The 14,915-nt window shown below is 38.8% G+C and overlaps 1 protein-coding gene across 17 annotated transcripts in view; it reads left to right on the forward strand.

Moving 5' to 3' along the window:
- The window catches only part of ATXN2 (ataxin 2), a 132,025-nt gene that overhangs the window by 108,618 nt on the left and 8,492 nt on the right, over positions 1-14,915 (forward strand). For 10 of the 17 annotated variants that reach the window (XR_014234512.1, XR_014234513.1, XR_014234514.1 and 7 more), the window contains exons 19-24: positions 339-523; positions 852-984; positions 4,602-4,655; positions 9,592-9,737; positions 10,414-10,641; positions 14,716-14,856. Coding sequence is in view for 7 of the 17 variants with exons in the window: in XM_082355847.1 (XP_082211973.1) it covers positions 339-523; positions 852-984; positions 4,602-4,655; positions 9,592-9,737; positions 10,414-10,641; positions 12,940-13,108; positions 13,963-13,991 (944 nt within the window). In the remaining 10 variants the exon portion in view is untranslated. Of the gene's footprint in view, positions 1-338; positions 524-851; positions 985-4,601; positions 4,656-9,591; positions 9,738-10,413; positions 10,642-12,939; positions 13,109-13,962; positions 14,584-14,715; positions 14,857-14,915 lie in introns of those variants that run through there. The other 7 variants (XM_082355847.1, XM_082355846.1, XM_082355848.1 and 4 more) reach the window with 3 other exon arrangements.

Consider the following 14,915-nt stretch of genomic DNA (forward strand, 5'->3'; position numbering starts at 1 on the left):
GTTTCGTAGTGCTGTAAGAGTCTTGTAATTACAGGGAGTTGATGAAGTCTGGGGGTCATCACAGAGTATCTCTCTGAGAATGTTGCTTTCAAGCTGACACTTGATGGACAAGTAAAAATTTTCCAACCTGGCAGTAGGGGATTGGGGTTTGAGTCTGAGGAATAGTATATATGATAGGAAAACAGCCCATAGTGGCTGAAGGGGGATGGGTGTGGTAAAACATGGCATCGGAGAGGTAGGCTTTGACCCAATCATGCAGAGCCTTATGGACCATGTTCGTGTATTTTATGCTAATAAGGAGCTGCTGTGTTCTAATATTACGTCGTTTTTTCCTGCAGTACCAAATATGCCCCAACAACGGCAAGACCAACATCATCAGAGTACCATGATGCACCCAGCCTCAGCAGCAGGCCCACCAATTGTGGCCACCCCACCAGCTTATTCCACACAATATGTTGCCTATAGTCCTCAGCAGTTTCCAAATCAGCCTCTTGTTCAGCATGTGCCACATTATCAGTCTCAGGTAAGTCTGATATGACCTAATAACTCTTAATTGTTGTTCCATTGAAGTAACTTTTAGTATGGTAAAGGGGTTTTTCCTTTATATTTTGTGCTATGCGTTAACAGTGGGGTAGGCAGCTAAGGATTTGGGGGTAGTTTTTAACCTAATAGAAAGTTGCTGATCAATGTAAGTGTTTGAAAAGCTAAATCCTTTCTAGCCAAGAAAGGATTTAGAATTTTAGGAGTTGTTTCTGGAAACCTGGAAACCATGGAGTTAAGACATAACTAAAATCTACTTGACTATATCTGGTACTTTAATGTTTTTCTCTTTATTTTTTGTTTGAACACAGCATCCTCATGTCTATAGTCCTGTAATACAGGGTAATGCTAGAATGATGGCACCACCAACACATGCCCAGCCTGGTTTAGTATCTTCTTCAGCAACTCAGTACGGGGCTCATGAGCAGACGCATGCGATGTATGGTAGGAAGCACTTTGTTTGTCTTTTTCAATGTGTGTGACTATTCTTACTGTGTTTTTAAGCTCTGAAAAGATGCTCTGTTTAAGAATAACTCTGCCTTTTATGACATTGAGGGTCAAGAATCTAAAGAAAAGATGAATCCATTTCTCTCTCCAACCTGCTCTATAAGTCTTGGCAAATCATTTCTACTTTGAAATTTCTCTCTGTTCCATTGTCTCTCTTTAACTAAAATGTAATAATGTGTGTAAAAGCATCTTTTGTGGAGAAAGGTATCTTTCTCCTCTTCCTCATCAGTAACATCATTTGGTATACCCTTCCTAAGGCATGCAAGAAAGTTTTACCGTAATGAAAGCAAGAAAACATTCTGCTTCACTCCTTACCCTGGGGGTCACTGACATTGCATATTTTATTGCTATTTGTTACAATGCTACTACGTTTCTGCATCATGCTTTATTTCAAGTGGTCGGAATTGTGTAATATTAGATCTGCTTTTGACAGATTCATACTTTAAATGAGTATACAGTGATAAAATGAAAATGAAAAGTATTCTATATAAAATTAAACGATATATATGAGTAATAAGCTAAAATTACCATCTTAGTTTTGTGGCCGGAGAACTTTGTGCAAGTCAACTTTGCAACTGTCTAAAGTAATAAAATAATATTGTTTTCAGTGTTAGAATTTAAAATAAGATTTCCGCTTATATTTTGTAATATAGAATTAATGGGTCGTCCCATATTATATTTTTCAAAATGCACCTTTAATTAGTACCAGTTTTATTAAGATCTAAATTTTGTTTTGAACTTTTCTGAGGACTCCTGTACTGTCATTTAGGTTTTCCCATTGGCATTTCAGTTTTTTGGAGAGGGAGAGAAATTTAAGTTTATTCGTTCAATTGAAAAGTGAACCACTTTGAAAATGAAATTAATATTACATGTAACTACATGGACATTTCATTTTTTAAACCTCTTTAAACTTTTTGAGTGACTAATAAGAATATAAAGGCTTTCATTTTTTTTAACTTTAGATAACAGTTTATAACATTTTGTAGGTTTATAGGAATAGGACTCAGGCAGCAACAATCATTCTTGTCACCTGGAACCCACTGCTAATGTTTTCTTTCTGGAGGCATGCTCCTTTACCACTGGTTCACAAATGATAGGAATTTTACATGATTAAAGGCTTTTTTTTTTAAATAAAATACTTGTCAGATCTTAATTTTCCACACTTAAAATTTTCTCTTGTTGATTATGCTCTTTAAATTAAAATGATGTGATTGCTCCATTTTGAAAAACATTTCTTTCAAGAAGCCCATCTATAATTTAATTGAAAGATTGACATACTGATTTGGCTTATGATTTTGGTTGTGATCTCCTATCATTGGCTTGTCTTTAGTTGTCTTAACCAGGACTAAGTATGTGTGAAAAGGCACCACTGATTTATCACACTAACTTTTATGCAATTTGTATACATTTCAATAATTTTCCAGTTTGCTAAAGTCTTAGGTGACACAGTTTATTAAGATTGTTTATTATACATATTATACATTTCTGAATACATCTTGACGTAACAAGTGGAAAAAACATTTCTTTCTTCCCATTTTCTGGGATACTCCCCTTGGAATAAGATCTGAAACTTGAGTTAAAATTTCCATTGCTTTTAGAGAATAGCTATTTGTGTGCCCACACCTTTGAGACATTATAGTAATACTGTGATGTCAAGCAGAATCTTTCTCCTCAATGTATATTCACTCACTACCAACATCTGACTTTGTCTTTTGATTGGATGTTCATTGGTTTGAAACAGCCAGTACAGTAAATACTGTATTTGAGGCACTAATGGTTTTTATAACTACCTTCCCAGAATATTTCCATTTGAAAAGCAGTTGGTCTTGGACCCTGAAGTCCATTCAAGTGTGGGTAAATAGTAAATATTGCAAAGAAACAAAATACTAGACCTAATGCAGTGAAATCTGGAATGAATTAGTCATCAAAGCTAGTTCTTTGATACCAGGAGAAAGTTGCTCAACCAAATCTGAATTACTCTCCTGCAGTTTACACAGATTGTATCATATTTCATTGATGGGTGTTGATGAGGGCAGCTAGGGGCAAAGCTGTAGATTTGCTATGATTGTTGCTGGTTCTGTTTTGGATACTTCATACCCTAAAGAGAACACTGGGAAATGAATTGGTTTGTTCCTTACCACAATAAGCCATAATTTAATCTGCTGTAGCAAGTTCATTAATTCTTCAATAATTTATTTCAGTTATTTTAGATCTTCCAAATCCAATTATGCCAAATATAGACAAATTTTAAATACGTTATTTTAAACTATAAGACAAAACTTGCATAGAAATGCTAATTTTATATTCATTTCCCTTGAACAGTTTATATTTTATATTCCAAAAGGAACCAAATATTTTGAGTATGAATTATATTTATTCTTAAGCTACATCCTATCTAGGTTTTTTTAAACTTTTAATGCAAACAAAAGAATATGCACCCAGATGTTAATGACAATTGTATGTCACCTTTTTGTCATTCATTAATTGTTATGGTCATAGCAAAAGCCTTTGCGAATAGAAATGACTACAAAATGAAAGCCTGGTTATTGTTTTTAATTTTTTTGGTGTATTTAATATAAATATGCTAACAGATCACTGAACATTTAAATTATTAGGAGATACATTCTAAGAATTGTTGACCTTGTACTCTTTCTAGATATCTTAGGAAGGACTTTGATCGCAAACTTCATCTCTTTGACCTTAACTTTAACTTCACTTTCATCATTGCCTCTGCCCTCTTCCTCCTAATAAGTTACTCTTTGTTTCCTTAACGTCTAGTCTTATAATTCATCTCATTTTGTTTCATTCATCTAACTTTGTTTTCCCTTTTAGAAACAGTAATAATGAATTTTTCTCTACTCAGGAAGAGTTCAATCCAGAATCCTTTTTTTGGTTTATTTTTGGTAGTTTAATGCGGATAAATTCAAAAATACAGTAGGCAAAAAGATTTAAAATGCACCTATTAATCTTCTCCCTTACAATCACCAGTTAACATTTTGGTGCATATCCTTCCAAGTGTACTTAGACACACACACGCACACACCTTTATGTAGACAGTTTAATAAGAAATGATATCGTACCCTTGTTTAATATTACTATGTTTCTGAATTTTTGGATCCATTACCAGATGCCTAGTAAACACCTTACAGAATAAGGTGTAAGGTGACATTTCTATTAATGATTTGCAAAATTGGATTAGTCTTTTAAATTAAACTTGGTAAATATTATTTTGTTTTGGTACATTATTTATATCAACGTTGTTCAGTGGAATGCAATGTTGGTCTTTTTATTAGATAATAACTTTATTCCTTTCATTTAAGTAAGTGAGCATGTGGTACTTGACAACCCAATAAAGAAGAAAAGTGTCTTTTGCTTCAGCCCTATCTTATTTAATTTTGTAGTGATGTTTAAAGTGCTTGTCATCTCTTGTAAAATAAGAAAAATGAGTTATGCATGAATACAAAAAGAAATTACTAAATATGTCAACCTTTCCAGAAAATTAGGAAAATGCACACCTTAAAAGGCTAATTAACCTTTCTATTTCCCAAATTCAGCATGTCCCAAATTACCATACAACAAGGAGACAAGCCCTTCTTTCTACTTTGCCAGTGAGTTGGGTTTTTTATACTAATTTTAATTGAACAGTAAAACACTTTTTAAAGAATACATGTTAAGGGAGTAGACTTGTTGAGCAATCTTTTCCTTGTGCCAGACAAAATCATTAAAAATATACATATATGAAAATAATCCAGAGTTTTTAAAAAGGAAATATAACCCAGCTTAAGAAAGCTGGAGTTAATTTAAAAATTGAGTTGTTTCAGAAATTAATTTTTGCATACCAAGCAAACATGTGACTGTTTTGGAAATGCCTAATACTCTCCTTGTTCAGAGAAACTTTTCCTGAACAGCCGTTTTTAAAACAAAGCAAAGCAAGCCACCACAAGCTTAAAACATTAGGGTTTTTTTTAGTATCCTGGTAGGAAAAAAATTTATCCTTACAAGGATTTTTAATTGAATAGGGTTGAAATACTAGGGGGGGAACGTTTCTGTATTTTCAGTCTTTGCATGACTGCAGGTTTATGATATTCAGGTAGCAGACAGACACCTCATGGATGTCTTGAGTTTAAGCAGGAAAGCATGACCTAACAACTACCAGAGATTATCTTTGGCAACACCAGCCCCCTCTCACCACCAGTGGAAAGGTGAATGATTGCTCCTAAATGGAGAAAGTCTGAGCAGGGATTGCTTTTGGAAATGAACTCGTAAGGTTTGTTTTCTCTATTTGTAGGGAAATTTTTAAATAAGGCTTATTCATGGGCTTTTGGTATTTGGATGGGAAAGTCACTAACTTGCAGGAATCCTTTAGAAATGTATGACAGTATAATATATGTCACTTTATGTGAAATACTATATTCTAGGGGATATTAAGAATTAAAATTTTATGTTAGAGACTAAATTTGAAATTATTTTAGAATGACTGAATGTCTGAATATACTAGATGCCAAATTTTAAAAAGCATTTAGAAAACATTTTGACTTAAATTTTCATTAATTGTGCCTTGACTTGGTATCCAAAAATAAGTACATACATATTATTTATTTGGTGCTAGGAAATGTTAACAAATTTAATCCTTTAATAGATGCTCTTTAAAAAGGAGTCTTGCTGTATATATAACTGTTAAAGGGAAACTATGTATGTGGTATAGTATATAAAAGACACTGTCAGTAATTCTATTATGTACTCAGTTTGAGGTCTCAAATGTAGTTATCCTCACCATCTTACTGTCTCTGTTAGTAGTTTTGGAGTCAGTTTCCTGGTAAGTAGCTAAAAGGTCCTTAATCATCACACCTAAGCATTAACTGCCTTAGCACAACTTTCCCTAAAAGAGAATATCAGTACTTTTAAAAGAAACTAACAGTGGGGCTGCTATTTGTAATTTAATTTGCTGTTTCATACCCCACCCCCACCCCCTTCTAAGCATTTTGTCCTGGTTTGTTTGATCTAGTTGCCTTTTATTCCCCTTTTAAAGAGTTTTCAACTTTTCTTTACTTCCTTTTTTCTGAATTTAACATCAGATTTAAAAGTTGGGAGATTTTGTTTTGTTTCATTTTTAAAGGTTTGCTGTGCTGGTGTTCTCTCATGTCTTGTGCATCCAAGGTCAAAAATGACAAAACCTAGTTATTAAATTAGGTTTAATTTAATAACTTCTATATTAAATTAAATGCACATCTCTATGGACTGCATTGGCTTCAGTAAGATCATGGCTTAGGAAATGATTTTTGGATTGTGGTTAGTGTTTTGAGGATTTGACAAATCACATAATTAGAGTTTTAAACATTTATATCGAGGAACACAGTGAGCGGGAAACTTCTGGACTGGGTCTGGCCCAAAAAATTGTTATTTCTTTGATTAGCTTGAACTAATCCAGGTTTCATGAAGGCAACTTAGGTTTTATAAATAGAAGTTTAACTGATGGATAGCTAAGTCAGAATTTGGAAGAAAAATCACTTTATTTTTAACTTCTCTGGAATCTTTAGCTAATGAGCATGTATAATAAAAGCAGTTAAATGATAGGCTTAGCTCAGGAAAGCCCAGAATTTACTGCCTGTCACGCTCCACTTCTCCCTTTCCCTAATTCTCTTAGATTTTTCCCCTCATTTACTCTATCTTCGTTCCTTTCTCTTATCTCTCTCTCCCCCCTCCCCTCTTCCAGCCTTCCCCCCTGCCCCTCAGCCTTTTAATTTCCCTCTTATCCTACTTGTCTTTGTCTCCTTCTTAACTGGCCTTTCAAGGAACCAAAGTATATTTTTGTTGTTTTTACTATTAAAGTGTATAAGTTTCACATTTTCCCCAATTAGCTACTCAGTTTTCATATTTGAAGGAGGAAAAGAATTCCTGGGTAAGGTACTTGCTTAGCAAACATCTTTAAGCAAGATGATGAACAAAAGGAAGATATTTCTAATCAAACATCCTCACATTTTATTTGTTAGCCTATGGTGTATGTTTAAATCTGCTTAATTTTTTTTATAATGCATAGCAGTTTATTGGTGTTCAGATAGGGAAAGGATGGTTTTTTTAAACAAAAGCCTATGTAGATGCATTCAGCTTGGATTACTTGAAGTATTTATGCTATGAATGCAAATGACATATAGATTAGAATACTCTATCTTATAGCCTTTCAGTATTGGTAAACTATCACAGAGATGCCTTTTTTAAATGCATAGTAAAAAATACTTCCATCTTTAATTCTCTCCAAATAATTTCAAGATTTTAACATTTTTCTAATTGATGAATAACTTAATTATGAGACTTCATGGGTGTAATTATTCTCTTTGTGATGGCCATGCTTTTTTATGTATGAATATTAATAAAATAGCACCCAGCTAGAGTTGATTATTGTTACTTTTTATTTCCTTAATACTTTGCTTAAAAGGTAATTAAAAATGAAATTTAAAACTTTGGTACAAAAGTTTCTTGAATAAATAAGGTTAAATAAATAGAAACTTTGAGATTCTGTACTCTATGAAACCTCATAAATAGAATTTGGATTCGGGAATTGCATTCCCCCAGACAGATTAGAACTGTTACAAATGAAACATTTAAGAATTTATAGTAGGGAGGATTTTAATGCAAGTGGCTTGAAAATAAGGGAGCATGAATGACTCTAGATATCACTATTCAATAAAACTTTTTGTGATGAAGGAAATGTGCTACAAATAATGATGTCCAATCAGTAGCCACTAGCTACATGTAGCTGTTCTAATTATTTAAAAATAAATTTGAAAAATAAGTGTAAGATTTTTACAAGAACAAGGGTTCAAAATTTATCTCAAGTCTTTTAGACTAACTAAGTCAGTGCCCAGACAGTTTTGGGGGTCAGAAGCTTAACTTAAGATGATGGTGAAGAATGGCCTTTTAATAAGCCAATGAATTAGAAAAAAAGACACTGACTACTTTCATAGATTCATGGGACTGTGAAACTCAAGAAAGCTGTTAGCACATTATTTTTCCCATGTCCCAGAAAACTGTCACTGACTTCTTGAAAAACACCCAAAGAATACGTTGCCAGTTTTCCTTGTTAATATGTTCCAGTGTATGTTAACTGTTACAGCTAGGGGATTTTCCCAGTGTATAAACAAAAATGCTTTGTTTAATCTAATCTGGAAGTTAACTTAGTATAGACGCCCACTGTGGTGTTGGCAGTGGATGCACAGGTGATGCTAGCACTGCTCTTTGCCTCACCCTCCTCTCTTTAAAGGATACATATACAGTTGAGGAGATGACCAGTTGGGCTGGAATGTTGGTCCTTGGCCCTACAATGTCAAGCATTATAGAATTGTTTCATGTGCCTAACCCTCTGCATAACATTTACATTGGACTCATCCAGAGTCATCTATGCTGGTAACTCTCAGCAGCCAGCCTGTTAGACTGCTGTTGTCAGGGTACCTGATCCCAAAGCAGTGTTTGCTTCTCCCCATCAGTCCCCTATATGTAGCAGCATACGAAGAATGTGAAGAACTATTCTGGAATTGACACATTGGCTTCCAAGAGGAGATACATCTTGAGAACATTGTCCTCAGCTCATTGCCACATCATGGTTAGATTTGTATCAGTGTGCTATCAGTAGTCACTGGAAGCAATGAACCCATCTTGTGCTTTTGATTCTCAAATTGCTGTTTGGAGATGACATGAACAAATGAATTTATATCTCATCTCCCTGTTTTGTGCCAAGGTATGGTCTGTGCTGAGATTCACAAAGAATTGGCTTTGGGTTCTTAGCTTTAATGAACACATTTTTACTTAAACTAGCTCATCGTATTTCCTTTGAGGTTACTCTAGCTAGTAAAATTCTTTTTAAAGGCTAGGATGCTTTGAAGGGAATTCGTTTTTCTACATAGTTTAGGTAATCCCATTTACTAGATTTTATAAAGCAAAGGTGAGAGATCTTGAGCAGGGAGGCCCAGAGAATGAACTGAGTGGCAGAGTGGCTTCTATGATCAGCTGAGAGAGATTGTGGTCATTTGGCCCTGAAGATAGAGCCCTGACCTTGCCACACACCTTATCCAGCCCCTTACTACAGCCCTGGTATAGTCTGTGCCCACGGGATACTGCATCAGGTCCAGGGCAGTAGCATGGTGAGGTTAGCCAGATGATGGCCTTGAGCTAAATGTGTGTGTGTAAGAGAGAGAGAGACAGAGAGACAGAGACAGATCGCAGAGAGGGGATTGTTTGAATTGTTTCTGTCTATGCTTTTAAGTTGCCTTTTCAGGAAACCTAGTGACTGTTTTAGAAGTAAATTTAAACTAATTAGATTTTGATATAATGTGTACAACTATGTTATATGAATAAAATGCTAGTCTGACCGTTAAGCAGTAACTTCCCATTTTTTTAAGAAGCGGGTGGTTTAAATGGAGTCAAATATAGAGATTGGTTAGGCATTGAGCATCAAGAAGACTGGATGAGCTGAAAGTTGATGAGGCATAGAGGAGCGATTAAGAGCATGACACCTGTCAATTATACACATTTCTTTTCCTTTCACTTTAGTTTCCACTGGCTCCCTTGCTCAGCAGTATGCGCACCCTAATGCTACCTTGCACCCTCATACTCCACATCCTCAGCCTTCAGCTACTCCCACTGGACAGCAGCAAAGCCAACATGGTGGAAGCCATCCTGCACCCAGTCCTGTTCAGGTAAGGAGGAACTGAGAGGCCTTCACCAGAATTGCTTCATCGTTCTGTTTATTGAGTGTTTTCTTCAGTGCCAGGCAAGATGCTAGGTACCACGTGATCAAAACACCGAGCAGCCCTGCCTCATGGAGCCAGTGTACAGCTCTGCAGGCTGTGCCCCCAGGTTTAAATCACCTTAAGGTACATATTGAGAATAAGGTGATGGGGTAAGTTCTGGAAACTTAACCAATATTGGAAAATCTAACATAAAGTAAGGAATTGGCTTGGGACTTTTAAAAATCTCATTTCTAATGTTTACATGAGAAGGGTGTTTGTTGTTTTTGTTTTTGGTTTTTTCCTATTAGCTTCTTTAATCATGTTTGTTAAGAAGGCGCTTAAGGAGCTCTTTGACATCTGTCAGGCCCCTGGAGCAGTAGTTCTGTTTTACCACTGCTGGTTGAGGGCTTGTAGGCTGAGAATCAGACTTGCAGCCCAGACAGGAATGTTTGTGAACAGGAGGCACCCCCCACCCCAGCCCTGCTTCTACTCCCTGTATATTCTCTGGTACCTGCCATTGCCCCTCATCTTAGATAGGCCCAGAGGGAGCCTGTTGTCATATGCAAAACTCAGCTTTGTGTGTGACCCTTAAACTGCTCTTCCTTAAAGAAGATTTTCTCAATTCTTTCCTGTTACTTTGCAGCACCATCAGCACCAGGCCGCCCAGGCTCTCCATCTGGCCAGTCCGCAGCAGCAGTCAGCCATTTACCATGCGGGGCTCGCACCAACCCCACCTTCCATGACACCTGCCTCCAATACACAGTCGCCACAGAATAGTTTCCCAACAGCACAACAGACCGTCTTTACGATTCATCCTTCTCATGTTCAGCCGGCTTATACCAATCCACCCCACATGGCCCATGTACCTCAGGTAAACCCGCTTTAGCCAACTTTCTGTGAAGACCAAGTAGGAAATGAAGGTGGTCAGATAAGCAGCAAAGAGCCAGGTGCTCTTCAAGCCAGGAACCCCTGTGTGTGATGCCATTTGCTTGTCTCCTTTTTTCCACTCAAATACATGTGATCTGGCCCTAAATGAATGTTTGTGTGGTTTTGTAATGGGATCAGTGAAGTTGCTGATTGGTCAGTCTTTTAACGTTTCCCAACTGAGACCTTAAAAATATCTTTGACTCTGGAATGCAACCTCATTCTTTCCTTGCTGTATCTGCTTTGCTGTGTTTATATAGCTTCATTGCTATATATACGTATACATACATATATTCTCCCCCCCCAACACACACACACACACACACACACACACACACACACACACACACACACACACACACACACACACACACACACACACACACACACACACACACACACACACACACACACACACACGTCTGGCAAGGAGGATGGGATTTCACAAATTCTCAACTCTGAGGTGACTACACTGGGCCTGACCACTTGAATGTTAGTCACATGAGTTCCTAAGAAATATCTGTACTTGTTTTCCCTGGCTGTTCCTACATCCGCTTTGACCATATGTTGTACTTCTTGAAAGGGCTTGGCCTTGTACGTTCGTGCAGTGTAACTTGAAGCTGGAAGCACCCAGGTGTTCCCATTTTTCTTAAAGAGCAGCCCTGGAAGCCCTTTGGAGCTCACCTCCAGCATAAGCTTCTAAAGGTTGAAAGGTGTGGTTGCTTTCTGCATCAGCTGCTGACAAAAGTCCAATGCAATCCAGGGCCAATTTGGATTGTCTTAATGAGGAGAAGGAGCTGCACCGAAGTTGGGCTCCAACACTGTCCTTTTAGGCCCTCCCTGGAGCTATTAAGGGTGAATCGGCTGTATTTGTTGTCTCTTTTTGCTGCTTTCATAACAGAACTCTCTTCTGGGTCTCAGTTAGACTGCCTCACTGAACTCTGTTTCATGTCAAGCAGTGCACCACTGAGGCTCTGGCGTGGTGGGGCTGGAGATGGTGCTCAGTTGGAGCTGACTCTCAGGAGGCGGCTTTGTAACTAGCGTTCCACCGCTCTGGGAAGTTTGGGCATTCTCCCCAGCAAACGTGTAGATTCTGTAGTGTGGCGCACTGCAGTGGATGATTTGCTTTTGATGGTGGGGAGGGGAGCCGGTTTGGTCAGGTGTGGGGCAGCATGGTTTGGCTGAACCAGGAGCTTCATGAGACCAGGGGGCCTGTAGATGTCTAGCAGAGGCTGGTGGCTAAGTAGGTATGTGAATTTACATGTAAGTTGGGGTTCCTAAAACCTCACTTTTGTGCTTTTGTGCTGAAAGAGCAAAAAGGTTAATATTTGCAGGGAAGCCCAGATATGCCCTGGGTCCCTTTGAATATGTAAGAGTCAAAACAGCATTTCATTCAAGGCTTATCCTGGTCTAGAACAGTGCACAGCATGGGAGGCAGGAAACAAGGGCTCTTCCTGGCTCTGCCAAATCCCTGCAGAGCTGCGATCCAGCTATTTGGGCTGACTAAAACCTTTCCAGCTTGACAGTGAGACCAGGTTGAACTCACTGTCACCTGGTACAGAGAGACACTGGGCTGGACCAGATAATTTTAGATTACCCCTTCCCACCTCACTGGAGCCATTCACTGCAACTCCTTCTGCTGCTCTATCGGCGTATCTTTCAGCAGAGCAAAGGGGCCTGAGTCTTTTCTCACTGCCTTGACTCATTGTTCACTGAGGTGTGCTGGTGAGCAGGCAAGAAGCAGAGGGGGAAAGGCAAAGAGAACCTAGAACAGAAGTTAACAGTCCCTGCTTATAATGTAATAATCTGCTTTCTTACTTGAAAGAGATGTTACCTGTAAAACTATTCAGGCCCCACATGGAAGCCAGAGTCTAAAGCATCATTGCAGGTAGCCTCCTATTAATTTGAGAAAGCTGCTCTTGGATCAGGGATCTTTGTGAAGACCTTGCCCCATACATAGAATCCAGTCCTCAGAAATGTTGAAGGCTAGGACACTGCAGCCCTGACTGTTACCCAGGCTCGCTGGGTGCCTGCTCCCTCAGCCTTGCAGGATCTGCCAAAGGGTGAAGCATGTCTATAGGTCAACTGAGGGATCCACTAGGGAATGTCCCCAGAGGAAAGAAAGGGCCCTGAGGGCCCACTGTTGCCCTTTCCTGAGAGCCCCAACCCAGTGAAAGGGACACAGTTGACATGTTGTTTAAGCTGGAGATGTTGCCTGTATGCGTAAAAGAGCTCTCTGTTTCAGGCTCATGTACAGTCAGGAATGGTTCCTTCTCATCCAACTGCCCATGCGCCAATGATGCTAATGACGACACAGCCACCCGGCGGTCCCCAGGCCGCCCTCGCTCAAAGTGCACTACAGCCCATTCCAGTCTCGACAACAGCGCATTTCCCCTATATGACGCACCCTTCAGGTGAGGCGTGTGTGTGCAGGGGCCGCCGGGCACCCCAAAGCATTCTGCTCGCACAGGTCGAATGGCAGGCAGGGCCAGCGCTTCAAGCCCCGCATCTGAGAACTAGCAAGCCCGTCAGAGTGTACACAGTAGGGACTGTGACGATCAGTTCAGCGTCAGGGCCTGAGGCTTCCGGGAGCCTAGTCTGTGTGTGTTCTGATGGTATACAGGATTTGGCTTGATGAGAAGCAGCAGCAGCAGCATTCTGTGTAGCTGATGCATGCTTAGGACTCAGTTGGCCTTCCTTGTTATGATAGGTTGGACAGGGCAGTGTTTTCCTTCCTGAGTCCCAACAGTCTGACACGTGGGGGGTTACTACCATGGCAGAGTTTGATTGTAGCTCTGGAGACTACTACTGATGAGAAAGTGCTGTGTATGGATTGGTTTTGAGTATAGTATTAGCTCCAGTCTATGCCCTGACAGGTAGAGAATGCCCCGTGATTGTGCTCTAATACTTGATGGTGGCCATGGCGATATTTCACAGTCTAACCTGTTATTCTGAAAGCAATACTGGTGCTTGGCTATTATTTGGGGAGGGGATATGTTAAGGCCTTTTTTGTACCCCATGAGCAACAACTCTTCTGGGAGTTTTATCTGAAATGGTTTTATGTCTGACTGGTTTGTTTCTACCCACCCACCTACCTTCTCCCCCTTTTGGTACAGATGTGGGGGGTGGGAAGGGTAAAGAGTGAATTAAATTTTGAGTCTTGTTCAGGTAGCACAAGGATAGCTTACAGACATGTGCTGCAGAGACACTAGGCTAATGTGCGGTGTTGCCAGTTTTCTGTTTAAATATTCACTTTTCTTTTTTACAGTACAAGCCCACCACCAACAGCAGTTGTAAGGCTGCCCTGGAGGAACCGAAAGGCCAAATTCCCTCCTCCCTTCTACTGCTTCTACCAACTGGAAGCACAGAAAACTAGAATTTCATTTATTTTGTTTTTAAAAAATATATGTTGATTTCTTGTAACATCCAATAGGAATGCTAACAGTTCACTTGCAGTGGAAGATATTTGGACCGAGTAGAGGCATTTAGGAACTTGTGGGCTGTTCCATAATTCCATACGCTGTTTCCAAGTCCCGCAAGTACCCCAGCTCTGCTTGCTGAAACTGGAAGTTATTTATTTTTTAATGACCCTTGAAAGTCATGAACACATCAGCTAGCAAAAGAAGTAACAAGAGTGATTCTTGCTGCTATTACTGCTTTAAAAAAAAAAAAAATCAAGACTTGGAACGCCCTTTTACTAAACTTGACAAAGGTTCAGTAAATTCTTACCGTCAAACTGACGGATTATTATTTATAAATCAAGTTTGATGAAGTAATCACTGTCTACAGTGGTTCAAGTTTTAAGTTAAGGGAAAAACTTTTACTTTGTAGATAATATAAAATAAAAACTTTAAAAAAATCAAAAAATAAAAAAAGTTTTAAAAACTGATATCAAGTTAATGTGTGTTTGTATGAGCTATTTCCATTATAGGATACTGAATATCAGGGCAGGAGGGCTGACTCTGCTGTCTTAATACCCTCGAAGGTTAGCTGTCAAATGATTTTTCTTCTTCACCTTTAGTTCTGGTTCAAGGTATCTCTAGAAAAAGACAAGACTGAGAGATGTTCTCTTTGGTGGCTAGAGGTCTGCTTCAGAAGGAGGAAGGCTGGCCAGAGTTGGGCAGTGCCGAAAAGTCCACATCCTCACCCTGACGCTGATTCTGTAAGCTTCCTTTTTAATATCTCCTGAACCCAAATGAGTTAGTCAGAAGTTGTCCTGAT

Source organism: Balaenoptera borealis (assembly GCF_965194805.1).
Source record: "Balaenoptera borealis genome assembly, chromosome: 14".
In the NCBI taxonomy this organism is placed as follows: Eukaryota; Metazoa; Chordata; class Mammalia; order Artiodactyla; family Balaenopteridae; genus Balaenoptera; species Balaenoptera borealis.